Raw genomic sequence first — 12,203 nt, 5'->3', positions numbered from 1 at the left:
TGTTTGCATTACATTAAATATAATTTTATGTTATTTTATTTTTGGAGAAAATATGATTCAGACTTTTTACATGAGATTAATGTAAATATTTATTATATGTAATAAGTGTATATCATTAAACCATACTGACAGAAATATTACCTCAATAAAACACAATAACAAAATTTCTGCTGCACATCCAGTTAAATGTTTTCAAGACAGAAGCTTTTACATACAATTCAACACGTGAGTTGAATAAATAAATTAAAAATCATTATCGCTCTCTTCGAGGATCTGAGGGTGCAGCGATCGGTTTGGTCGTCCAGGTTTGGCGGATGAACCTTCCAGACTGTCATTATCTTCATCAAGATCCTCATTTTCTTCCTCTTCATCCTCCTCTTCTTCCTCACCATCATCGTCCACATCAATCTCACTGTCCTCCGACTGCAAATCAAAGCAGATTGTGAATGATATAACAGAACACACACACAGGTCAGTGTAGGGGAATTGAAACGGGGCTCTATCAAAATCCCTAATTTTACACATAAGCAGACCACCTTTGCTCTCTTTTGCTTCCGGCTGCTGCCGGAGAGACAGATGTGTTCCATTGTTCTGGGCTTGAAGAGCGAGTGCAGAAGAAAAGAAAGAGAAATGGAATGAATAAAGGAGAAATGAAGCGAGTCTGGTGGTGTTATAACAGTAAGAAAAGAACTGTTGATTCCAAAAGCAACGTAGAGGATTGTAGAGAGGGAAGTGGAAAATAATACTGGATAACTGCATAAACATGTATAGTTGAATGTTTTTCATTCTGTATGTGTTTGTGAGCTCACCTCCTCACTATCTCCTCCTCTCATACTGCCGATGAATCGGGCGCCACCTCGACCTTGAACAAAATCACATGAATGTGAGTATATTATAAAATCCAATTAAAAAAAACTACCTTTTTTAAATGTTGGTACTACCGATGATGAAATGATTCTTTCAGAAAGTGTGAATATTGTTAGGGCTTTGTTTTTAGCTTCCTAAAACTAAGTTCCTAAAGTTTGAAATTTAAAAGGATTCTTAAAACCAGATTTTAATTTACCCATCACCTGATAAATGGGCGTGACGTGTGAGGTGTGGCCTAGTCTGCTGTCCGTCATCTATATCGCTGTCGGATCCTTCATCTTCTGGGATGTCAACATCTGAGTCTTCATCTCCTGCTGCAGAGAAAGAAAACATGAGGTTTCAGTGGTGTCGGAGGTCAAATGTTCGGATGTTTATATTTATTTCACTACACCAAATTGTTCACGGACGTTTGGAGACATTCCTACATTTATATATAAGGTTTTGTTTTACTAAGAGTTATACAGTATGTGTTTATTACTATACAGCAATTTTCTGTGTTGCAAAGCAGATATTTTTATGATAATATATTTACATATATTTTCATATCATACATATATATTCCCTATTTCTACACTCATCTAAAGGATTATTAGGAACACCTGTTCAATTTCTCATTAATGCAATTATCTAATCAACCAATCACATGGCAGTTGCTTCAATGCATTTAGGGGTGTGGTCCTGGTCAAGACAATCTCCTGAACTCCAAACTGAATGTCAGAATGGGAAAGAAAGGTGATTTAAGCAATTTTGAGCGTGGCATGGTTGTTGGTGCCAGACGGGCCGGTCTGAGTATTTCACAATCTGCTCAGTTACTGGGATTTTCACGCACAACCATTTCTAGGGTTTACAAAGAATGGTGTGAAAAGGGAAAAACATCCAGTATGCGGCAGTCCTGTGGGCGAAAATGCCTTGTTGATGCTAGAGGTCAGAGGAGAATGGGCCGACTGATTCAAGCTGATAGAAGAGCAACTTTGACTGAAATAACCACTCGTTACAACCGAGGTATGCAGCAAAGCATTTGTGAAGCCACAACACGCACAACCTTGAGGCAGATGGGCTACAACAGCAGAAGACCCCACCGGGTACCACTCATCTCCACTACAAATAGGAAAAAGAGGCTACAATTTGCACGAGCTCACCAAAATTGGACAGTTGAAGACTGGAAAAATGTTGCCTGGTCTGATGAGTCTCGATTTCTGTTGAGACATTCAAATGGTAGAGTCAGAATTTGGCGTAAACAGAATGAGAACATGGATCCATCATGCCTTGTTACCACTGTGCAGGCTGGTGGTGGTGGTGTAATGGTGTGGGGGATGTTTTCTTGGCACACTTTAGGCCCCTTAGTGCCAATTGGGCATCGTTTAAATGCCACGGCCTACCTGAGCATTGTTTCTGACCATGTCCATCCCTTTATGACCACCATGTACCCATCCTCTAATGGCTACTTCCAGCAGGATAATGCACCATGTCACAAAGCTCGAATCATTTCAAATTGGTTTCTTGAACATGACAATGAGTTCACTGTACTAGAATGGCCCCCACAGTCACCAGATCTCAACCCGATAGAACATCTTTGGGATGTGGTGGAACGGGAGCTTCGTGCCCTGGATGTGCATCCCACAAATCTCCATCAACTGCAAGATGCTATCCTATCAATATGGGCCAACATTTCTAAAGAATGCTTTCAGCACCTTGTTGAATCAATGCCACGTAGAATTAAGGCAGTTCTGAAGGCGAAAGGGGGTCAAACACCGTATTAGTATGGTGTTCCTAATAATCCTTTAGGTGAGTGTATATAATTGTTATTCCTACTATATTTGTTTTATTTCACGTTTTGTTCTGATTCAGACAGCTGTGTGTGTGACTCACCTCCACTCCTCATGAGCCTTTTCTCCTCCTCTTTTAATTTGTTTTGTCTCATTTTCATTGTCATTTCTGCATCCTGAAAAAAAAACAGAAATATTTCCAATAACTCTATAATCTTAAAACCTAAGTTTAAAACCTCTACAATATTCAAGCTAGATACACAGGTTTAAACCTTGAGTGTCATCTTTTGTCATTTCAGCTTAGCATGTTTATCAGTTTTGCTGATTGAGTATCAGACTCATTTGAGAAGCATCTTTGCTTTGAAACGTCTGATCTGCACCTCAAAGCGTTCCTGCTCGGCTCTGTGATAGTCGTCCAGCTGTTGTTCCAGAAAGCTCAGATTTCTAAACTTTTCCACATACGTCTGGTACTGCTTCTCCAATTCCTCCTCGATCCTCTCGTATTCATCCATAAATGCTGGACTGCACATCACAACATAGCGTCAGAGAAGATTTCAAACGGTTTTTGTGCTAATGCTTACATGCGTCTGACTCACCGTACGCTCTGTAGAGTTTGTAAACGTTTCTGGTTTCTCTCCAAGTCCTGTTTCTTCTTTTCGATTTTGGCATCGAGACTCGCCTCATCAGACGACACGTTATTCAGCAGATCTTTAGTCATCTGGATGCTTTCCTAAACAAACACATTCAGTAAACAAGACCCTAAAAAGCATCACAACCCATCAACAATGTTCCACTCATTTACGTTATTTGATGAATGCAGCAAAAACGTTGAGTTTTTGAGTATCCATCTAAAGGAGTACATAACATACATTCATAAAACATTAATAGGACAGTTGTGCTTTATTTTTGTATTTTTGTTCAATTATAATATAATTATATATAATGACAATTATAATATAATGTTATAGTGCCTAAAGAGGATTCTGGGAAACAGGATCTTTTAAAATAAAGAGTTTATTGTGCACAACCTTAAGCTTTTTCTCTGTCCTGTTTATGACTAAGATGACTAAGGTTTTTTTTAGGTTATTTTGTATTACCATGACGTCTTTCACAGCTGCTCTCATGGCTCTCTCTGTCTCCATGATTTCTAAGGGTCGAGCAATGGCAGCTGTCCTATTCTCTCTGAGGTCCTCTTCATGCCCCAGCAGGTCGTATAGCGTCGCACCCTTCGCTGTGATCTCAGAACCCAGCAGACGTGCCACCTTCAAATCAGCTATCTGCGCACAAACAAAACATCTAAAACAACACTTTCATAAAACATAAAAATGAACAGAGAAATATACAACGTGGTTAATTGGAAACGATGGCACAAGTCAACATGTGTGGATGATTTGATTCATTTGACCTTACCTTTGACCCAAGATCAAACTTGAACTTGCTGTTCTCCTCTTGGCTGTGATCAACGGCATTCTCTTTGGTCTTCATGGCGTTGTAGAGAATGCTGGTGATTTTCAGAATCTCTTTCACAGCGTATCCATCTGCTTGATACAGACGCTTAAGATTCAACTTCACGTGAGCCTTGGTCGCCTGGAGAAATACAGAAAATGTCCTGCGAATTTGACATCATCTGATAAATTATGCTTCCAAATTAATTCCTTCTACAGCGTTAAGTTATGTAAATATGCATGTTGGAAATAATGCTATAAACTATTTTTACACATTTACAATATGATATAATATACCATGAATTGAGCCACAGCCTTGATGAAAAACACTCTGTCTGACTCTGTGTCAAAATCACTTGGAATTTCCATCTGAGGTTCGTATCTGCAGGAAGAAAAGTATTTGTAATTGTTTTAAATAAATGTATTTTGTAGTTTATATGAATTACAAACACTACCTTTTTGTTTGTCTCTTTATCACACGTTTTCTTTTTTTAAATACACATAGCCACAGTTACACGCTTTAATATTATTCATCACCTCTTGACAAGCCAGATGAGAATTTCGGCCACCAAAGGGAAGTTTGGAACTCTAAAGTTCTCCATGGAGATGAGACGTGGGTAGCCAAGTGCTCTCATCATCTCTGTAAAATCTACATATCCAAACCACAACATTAATATTTAACCATGACTTTAAAGACTTAAAAATCTCATGCAACAGGGCAAGTAACGTTATAGAGTGCACAGCTAAAACATTTTGATACCGTATTAAAAGGACATCCACCATCTTGTGTTTCATGGAAGTAGCCTTTGCAGCATTGTAAGAATGCACATAATATATGTAAATAAAAGTTTGGCTTACTTCTGAGATCTCTAAAAGACATGACTGTTGTCCTCTCTTTAATCAAGTAACGTTATACACACAATCACCTACAAGATAAGATTAACTTCATTATTAAAACCAACATCGTAAATAAATGGTCATATACATGCCTTAATACATTATCAATATATACATAATTATATCCATAAATGTGCATATTCTGGAGCAAGATTACTATTGACAACAAACCACAAATATGATATCAGATACCCGATACCCGTTTATGATCAGTTTTGGTTTCTTCGCAGTCAAATTTATGTCTAATTGTAGTTTATCAATAATAACAGAACTACAATCACGTTATTAGTATGTAACGTCATATTACAATAATACAGCATGTAAACCTGTATTTTCTTGCCTTTAGCTCGAGCGTCTAGCTGTGTTCGTCACTATGGCAGCGAAGCGGACCTACGGGTACCGAGAAAGCCAAACTACATGGCTAAAGCAAAACGCGTTTGCTTGAACTTCGCGTTTGTTTAAAAAAACTTAAGAACACATAATAAAACAAATAATAATTACAATATTGTTAATATAACACATGTTTGAAAACTGTATAACAGACGTAATGTTTATAAAGTTAATGCAACCAGTCATTCGTAATATAGACAATATTATACGCAATATTGAATACAAATGTATTATGTATTTGTATATGGCACAATATTCATATCTAAGATATGATAAAATAATACTGATACAAAAATGAAATACGCATAGATTTGCGTAAAAGCATAAATAGAATATTTAAATAAACTTATTATGATAAATGTTTTTGCAAGGATGAAAACAACACTGCATTTAGATACATAAATAAAAGCATTAATAAAAAATAATATTAAAGAATAAAATATATATTTGGTATTTTGCGTTGGAACTTGATGACGTAGCTCTGTCGTCATGCCGTTCGAACAAGGCGGTTTCTGGAGCGCGATGTGCAGGATTCATCACCACAACAAGCTTACAGAAACACCAAACAGCGACTAAAAGTGAAAATTACATTTTGTACGACACCAAAACACGCTGTCATTATGAATAAACTCTTTCTGGTCGTGTTGAAGACGGAAGTGAATGAATTCTGATTGTTTGTGAGCAACGGTCCGTTCTCTGTCAACAGGTGAATCAGGTCTGTGAACTCAGCGATGTCTTCCAGAGGTAAGATTACATTCACAAACATTTCTGATGCTCGAAAAATACGATTTACAATGCGGTACAATACAATGCGAAGTAAAAATGTTACACTTTAAAGAACACGAATATACATGACAAGCTAATAAAGCACAGTGAGAGCAGTACTCGATGCGATTTATATAAGCTATAACAGTAACATTACGTAATGCAGTGATTGATGTGTGTGTCTCCATCAGCTTTGTGGCAGCAGCCCTATGTGAACATCTTCAAACATATGAGGATTGAAGAGTGGAAGAAGGTCAACAAAGAGGGAGATGTCGCCACATATATGGTAGAACATCAGGCTGTTCCTCCTAAAACTTTACATTTTATATTGTAGAGAAGTTTCTTCTTAGGCTTGAATAAAGTACATCTGATCTTTCTTTTAATTTATCATTATGTTTCAATGAAAGGATAAGACCCTAAAGTGTTCCGTCTTTCGGATCCGTGGATCCATACCTGCCAGTAACTACATCCTACTGCCCAAAACCAGCAGCCAGTCTCTGGGTCTCACCGGACGGTACCTCTATCTGCTGTTCAGACCCAGCCCAAACAAGCACTTCATCGTGCACATTGACATTGGTGCCGAGGTGAGATATAAACTTTTCATAAAAACTCACTTTACATTATTCAGCTCATTACATAGATGCTTGCTAAAAAATCAAAGTAGGTTTAAATTATTTTATTGTGTAAGAACGAAGAACATACAGTGATTATGCTCCTATCTGGTTTTCTTTCTTTAAGGAGGGTCAGGTGATCCGTGTGTCGTTTTCTAACATGTTCAAAGAGTTCAAATCCACGGCAACATGGCTGCAGTTTCCTTTCTTGTGTGGAGCCACAGAGGGTTCAGTGTATGAGAAGACGGCCAGGACTGCAAAACAAGGTAAATATATGAAGTTCTGCTTTATTTCTGTATGTATAACATTGATCTTTTGTTTGTATCATCTACAGCTAACATTTGGTTAATAGACAGCATGTGTATTTTAGGTTTAGTGGGCCCAGCGCCGCTGAACCCATGCTGGACTTGCCTGATGATGGATTTACGTTACGTGTTGTCGGTTTATCTGAAAAGAACACATAGTCACCTCAAAAGCATCAAACTTTGTGCCAATATGTCAGTCAAAAATATCATCGCCAGTGACCTGCTGTTTGACCCTGGTACACGCAACCACCCACTCGGTATGACACACATACACTCAGAGAACTCTCTCGTAATCTCTCTCTCTCTTGTGTTGTAGGTCTCTCATTTTCTGAGTTTAGGCAAGCAGGGATGGTGTTACCGGAAGGCACTGCACCGATGCCCAGAGAAATGTGTTTCCCTGTGCCAAAAGGCCAGAGCTGGCATCAGTTGTATGATTACATTAGGTAAGATTCACATTTTGCCAAATGAAAGGAACGGTTCACTATTCTGTCATTATTTATTCAGACTACTGTCGTTTCTAAATTGCATGACTTTCTTTCATGAAATCTCAAAATGTTGTTGGCTTTCACAGAACTACATGAGGGTGAGTAAATAATGACAGAAGTTTCATATGTGGCTGACTTGTTCCTTTAACAACACCGTTTGTGTTCGTAACTGGTCTGTTTTTGCTTGACACGTTCAATTTTACTTGGATTGTCAGTATTGAATTCACACATTGTTTTCTGCATTTGCAAGTGGCTATTAAATATTTCTATGACTCACAGGTTTCCCTCAGATGGAGCAAAGTTACCGTTCGATTCTATACAGAAAGGATCCAACAGCACAGCTAAAAGTGAGTCCTGCATATTTGCTATTGCGAAACATAAAATAACACACAGCCATATACATTTAGGTTATATAAAACAGTGGTTCTCAAACTTTTCCGTTGTAAGGCCCCCTTTGTGTAGAGTGCATCGCTTTGCGGCCCCCCCAAATAAAGACTTATAATCTTAAATTTAACATTTTTATTTAAACAAAAACATATTTGGTTATACATTGCTGAAACATCAATTCTTTTGTCTGGTGGTCTTATTTTTCTGATGTTTGATTGTATAAAATCTATGATCAATTTCTATATTTCATAAAATGCCACAAAATCTGTGGCCCCTGGATCCATCTCGGGGCCCCCAGTTTGAGAACTACTGATATAAAATATTAAAAGAACAGTTCCCCCAAAATTAAAATTCTGACTTCATTTACTCACACTCAAGTTTTACAAATCTGAACACATAGAATTTGGAAGAATGCTTGTTACCAAACAGTTCTTGGCCACCATTGACTACCATAGTGCTTTATACATTTTTTGTTCTGTTGAACACCAAAGAATATATTCTAAAGAATGTAAGAAAGCAAATAGTTCTGAGGCACTTTTGACAACCATTGTAATTTTTCCTATGGTAGTCAATGGTGACCAAGAACTGTTTGGTTACAACATTCTTCCAAATATCTTTCTCTATGTTCATCAGAGCAAAGAAATTTATACAGATTTGGAACAACCCGAGGGTGAGTAATTTTTTTATTTTTGGGTGACCTGTCCCTTCAAGAAGTACCTAAAAGTACGATGGCGCACTACCTTAGTGTTTCATTACTCAGTACCATGATTTGCGTAAGTGCTTGCTCTGTCTCTACAGCGGAGACACCAGCTGAACAGAGTCCGCAAAGGGAAAACAGTCACACTGTAGGCGTGAGTAAAGCAGTGCAGGAACGCATCTCCCTCATTCAGCAGATAACCACCCCCAAACCAACAAGTGTGAGTGTGTGTGAATGTGAACTTTCACCACAGTTTACTTCTATTCCATCAATACCTATGTGGTCATTCACTTGCTCTGGCGCCTTCTCTCGCTCTTTTTCTGCATTTCTCTCATCTTTGTGTCTGTCTAGACTGCTAAGCAACAATCAGCAGTCAAGACAACCAGCCTGCCTGAGGTGATTTATACACCTTCTGAACGGTCAGAGAGCTCCGGGTCACCAGATCACAGGTCTCTGGCAGGTGAGGGAGTCAGAGTTGTGTGTGGTGCTGACGATGACGGTGTGCATGTGTACGCTCGATGTGATGATGGGGTTTACTCCGACACAACACACAGCGAGGAAGAATTCACGGTGCGTAGATCAGTGGCTTTCATTACATTCTTTACTCATGATGGATCACATTAGCATAGTTTCTAGAGAGCTGTCTATGTCCTGTTTTGTTCTACAACATAAGTTACACAGTCATGCCTCAACGATGAACTTTGAAATTGCAATGTGACTTGCTGAATGATCTGAATGTTTCTGTTAGGTCATCAATGCACATTCTCCTCGCCCGGTCACGCTGTGCTGTGACAAACCGAAGCAACCACAGGTTAAACTGATATACACACGTTTTCCTCCTAAGTGCATAGACTAACTGAACTTACACACGTTATGTGGTAGAAGCTGTGTGTATGTCTGTGCTGTTTGTTTAATATAGAAGGTGTTTATTTCAGAAGATGTTTCCAGACCCCATTCTGAAGCTCAACAGAATCATTGGCTTTGGTGGAGCTACGATGAGATGTGTGAGTGACACACACACTCACACACAAATAACACACTGCTGTGTGCTCTCTTTCATCTCTCTCTCTCTTTTTCTCTCTCTCTCTCTTTTTCTCTCTCTCTCTCTTTTTCTCTCTCTCTCTCTCTTTTTCTCTCTCTTTTTCTCTCTCTCTCTCTCTCTCTCTCTCTCTCAGGCTGTGTGGAGTTCAGATGGAGAGGAAGTCGTGTATCCCTGTCACGCCATCATCATCAGCATGACGGTTTCCTCACAACATCAGCGATTCTTCATTGGACACACAAATAAGGTTTCTCATGCGTGTATCCGCAAATCTAAGATTTATTTTTACATTATTTTTATACACCTGTGTCTAGCTATTAGGGCTGTCACAATTAATCGTCTCATCGCCATGGTTTCAGATCATCGCAATTATTGCACATCTCTATAGAAGACACTAGGGGGAGCTGTGGTGCATCTGCATATTTTATTGTATGTATTGTAACTAAAGCATGATAATACTTGTAAAATGTACCACCACAACACAATCACTTTAAAAAAAACTAAAGCATATACCATAAAAATAACCTGCAGTACAATTTAATATTATTTCAGTGTGAAAACCAGTCTACCAAAATCTCATTAACATAGAAGTAAACTTTTATTGTAGTCTTGCAAGTGAGAAAAAAACAGACTAGAAGCTTTTCTATGACTGATAGCATTTTAATGGTGGCTTCAATTCACTCCTGATCAATTTACTTAATTTACAAGTATTTGGCGGTTGTATTATTGACAGGTAAAAGCCTAAACCTTAAGTATGATAACCCAATTTTTTCCTATGTATTTCCAAGAAAAAGAACATAGTCTTTATATTCAGAACAATATGGTCGTTTCAAAGCTGAATTAAAAATGTATGAGAATTAAAAGTCAAAGCTCTTAAACAGACAATTAATCGTCATAATCGCAATGATTTATTAGACAATTAATCGTCAGCCAAATTTCATAATTGTGACAGCCCTACTAGCTATACAAATGTTATACATGTTATTTTGCACAATTGTAAGGTCAAAATCCATACTTTTAGTAAGCCGAGTATGTACAGTACCAATGTCTTAACAGACGTTTAATTTGGAAGTTAGGTTAGTGTGGACCATAACAATTCATTATGTTAATGAAAGATTTTATTGCTTGTATGTTTTATCACTGTAAATTGAACCATGACAAACATGTTAATATTTGAGCTCGGTGATGATAGTGCGCAATTTAGTTTGGGGACAGATTTGTTACCAGAAGTGATCTGGCAAAATCTCACAGAGGGATGTTAAATAAAAATATTATCTTTTAAAGGGCGGATTTGTGGTGAAGCTTAATTATTATAATAAGATTTACACTTCTAAATTTAACATCGTCTTTGTGTTTGTCAGGTGTCAGCTCTGGCACTCAATGCTGCTTCTACCCTGCTGGCGTCTGCTCAGACAGGCTCGAACAGTCTGATCCGTCTCTGGAGCTTCCGTGATGGGGTGTGCCAAACTATTATTCCAACAAACATGCACGCTCTTCATCTCCTGAGGTACAACACACACACGTAAACACACAGCTCTGTCACGATCATGTACACAATCGAACACCAGGTTTGTTGGATGTCGTTTCAGTTTATCTCACAGTGGATCATCGCTGAGTGGTGTGGGAAAGGACAGTCACAACAAAACGGTGAGCTGGTTCTGCTGTGAAAGCTGTATAGTTTTCTTGGTTGTTGGTTTTAATGGGTTGGTCTGTATTTAGATGTTGATTCTTTGGAACACGCGGCATGTGACGGGCGGTGGCGTGGTCCCGCTGGTGGCCAAAGCGCACATGGATGTGGACATTCAGATGATGAAGATCACCTTCTTTGATGATACACGGTGTGCACGGAGACTTATAGGCTTAAACCTATATGGGCAGACCCTGTAAGTGTGTTTGTTAAATGAATATGTGTTGTGTATGTTATGTGCAGGATGGTGTCGTGTGGTGTAGGTAACATACGCCTGTGGCGCGTTCATGGTGGTTCTTTACGCTCTTGTCCGGTGAATCTGGGAGAGTATCACAGCTTGGAGTTTACTGACTTCGCCTTTGAGCAGGGTCATGCTCAGGACCGGCCTGTGGATGACCGCACGCTGTGAGTGTGCGCACATACCTACGCAAACTCATGACTGCTTAAACACAATCAGTTTAAATGAGTGTAGTACACTGACCTGCTCGAATTAATGATGTCATCTGATGATCTCACCTTGAGCTCTTTTGTGATTGAATCAGGTTTGTCAGCAGTAGGAGTGGTCACATCCTGGAGATTGACTACATTGCTATGGCAATAAAAAACATCAGGAGGCTCCTCCCAGCTCAGGAAAGCCACGCCCACCGCAGAGAAAAACAGACTTTTAGCACAGGTGAGAAATTTTGTTTTAAAGCCAGTTCACCAGTACAGTGGCAAAAAGTACAAAAAACATTTGCATCCCTGATTTTGATTGATTTATAGTAAGTATATTATAAGTCTAGGGTTGTCTAATTTTTTTTTTTAAATGCAAATTTAGAATATGTTATTAATCACAATTTATTATTTAAATATATGACAGCTG

The 12,203-nt window shown here is 38.6% G+C and overlaps 2 protein-coding genes across 14 annotated transcripts in view; one reads left to right on the top strand and one right to left on the bottom strand.

Annotated features, from left to right (window-relative positions):
• Positions 1 to 229: 229 nt before the first annotated feature.
• On the bottom strand, positions 230 to 5,382 carry cluap1 (clusterin associated protein 1). Of its 9 annotated transcripts, none has more exons than XM_057322855.1 (14): positions 5,316 to 5,370; positions 4,937 to 5,004; positions 4,616 to 4,727; positions 4,376 to 4,460; positions 4,044 to 4,220; positions 3,731 to 3,910; positions 3,230 to 3,363; positions 3,014 to 3,155; positions 2,737 to 2,809; positions 2,007 to 2,063; positions 1,071 to 1,181; positions 810 to 862; positions 537 to 596; positions 230 to 423 (listed from the first exon to the last, which is right to left on the bottom strand). In XM_057322855.1, the coding sequence occupies exons 2-14, from the start codon at positions 4,956 to 4,958 to the stop codon at positions 244 to 246; spliced, it is 1,386 nt and encodes a 461-aa protein (XP_057178838.1). In that variant the 5' UTR covers positions 4,959 to 5,004; positions 5,316 to 5,370; the 3' UTR covers positions 230 to 243. The 9 variants fall into 9 exon arrangements, with proteins under 9 accessions (XP_057178838.1, XP_057178839.1, XP_057178840.1 ...); XM_057322856.1 differs by having other exon boundaries at positions 5,302 to 5,354; XM_057322857.1 differs by lacking the exon at positions 4,937 to 5,004 and adding an exon at positions 4,839 to 4,882 and having other exon boundaries at positions 5,302 to 5,343.
• A 483-nt stretch (positions 5,383 to 5,865) lies between these two features.
• The window catches only part of wdr90 (WD repeat domain 90), a 31,792-nt gene continuing 25,454 nt past the window's right edge, over positions 5,866 to 12,203 (top strand). For 3 of the 5 annotated variants that reach the window (XM_057322410.1, XM_057322408.1, XM_057322412.1), the window contains exons 1-17: positions 5,866 to 6,109; positions 6,322 to 6,416; positions 6,538 to 6,714; positions 6,869 to 7,007; positions 7,112 to 7,282; positions 7,363 to 7,489; positions 7,811 to 7,878; positions 8,717 to 8,835; positions 8,967 to 9,185; positions 9,364 to 9,426; positions 9,551 to 9,619; positions 9,791 to 9,901; positions 11,016 to 11,161; positions 11,244 to 11,301; positions 11,374 to 11,492; positions 11,585 to 11,746; positions 11,884 to 12,014. In XM_057322410.1, coding sequence (XP_057178393.1) covers positions 6,097 to 6,109; positions 6,322 to 6,416; positions 6,538 to 6,714; positions 6,869 to 7,007; positions 7,112 to 7,282; positions 7,363 to 7,489; positions 7,811 to 7,878; positions 8,717 to 8,835; positions 8,967 to 9,185; positions 9,364 to 9,426; positions 9,551 to 9,619; positions 9,791 to 9,901; positions 11,016 to 11,161; positions 11,244 to 11,301; positions 11,374 to 11,492; positions 11,585 to 11,746; positions 11,884 to 12,014 — 1,987 coding nt within the window. In that variant the 5' untranslated portion in view covers positions 5,866 to 6,096. The remainder of the gene's footprint in view (positions 6,110 to 6,321; positions 6,417 to 6,537; positions 6,715 to 6,868; positions 7,008 to 7,111; positions 7,283 to 7,362; positions 7,490 to 7,810; positions 7,879 to 8,716; positions 8,836 to 8,966; positions 9,186 to 9,363; positions 9,427 to 9,550; positions 9,620 to 9,790; positions 9,902 to 11,015; positions 11,162 to 11,243; positions 11,302 to 11,373; positions 11,493 to 11,584; positions 11,747 to 11,883; positions 12,015 to 12,203) is intronic. The other 2 variants (XM_057322409.1, XM_057322411.1) reach the window with 2 other exon arrangements.

This window comes from Triplophysa rosa, linkage group LG23 (genome assembly GCF_024868665.1).
Source record: "Triplophysa rosa linkage group LG23, Trosa_1v2, whole genome shotgun sequence".
Classification (NCBI taxonomy): Eukaryota; Metazoa; Chordata; class Actinopteri; order Cypriniformes; family Nemacheilidae; genus Triplophysa; species Triplophysa rosa.
The sequence above is the reverse complement of the archived record's forward strand: the minus strand, read 5'-3'. Positions and strand labels throughout refer to the sequence as shown.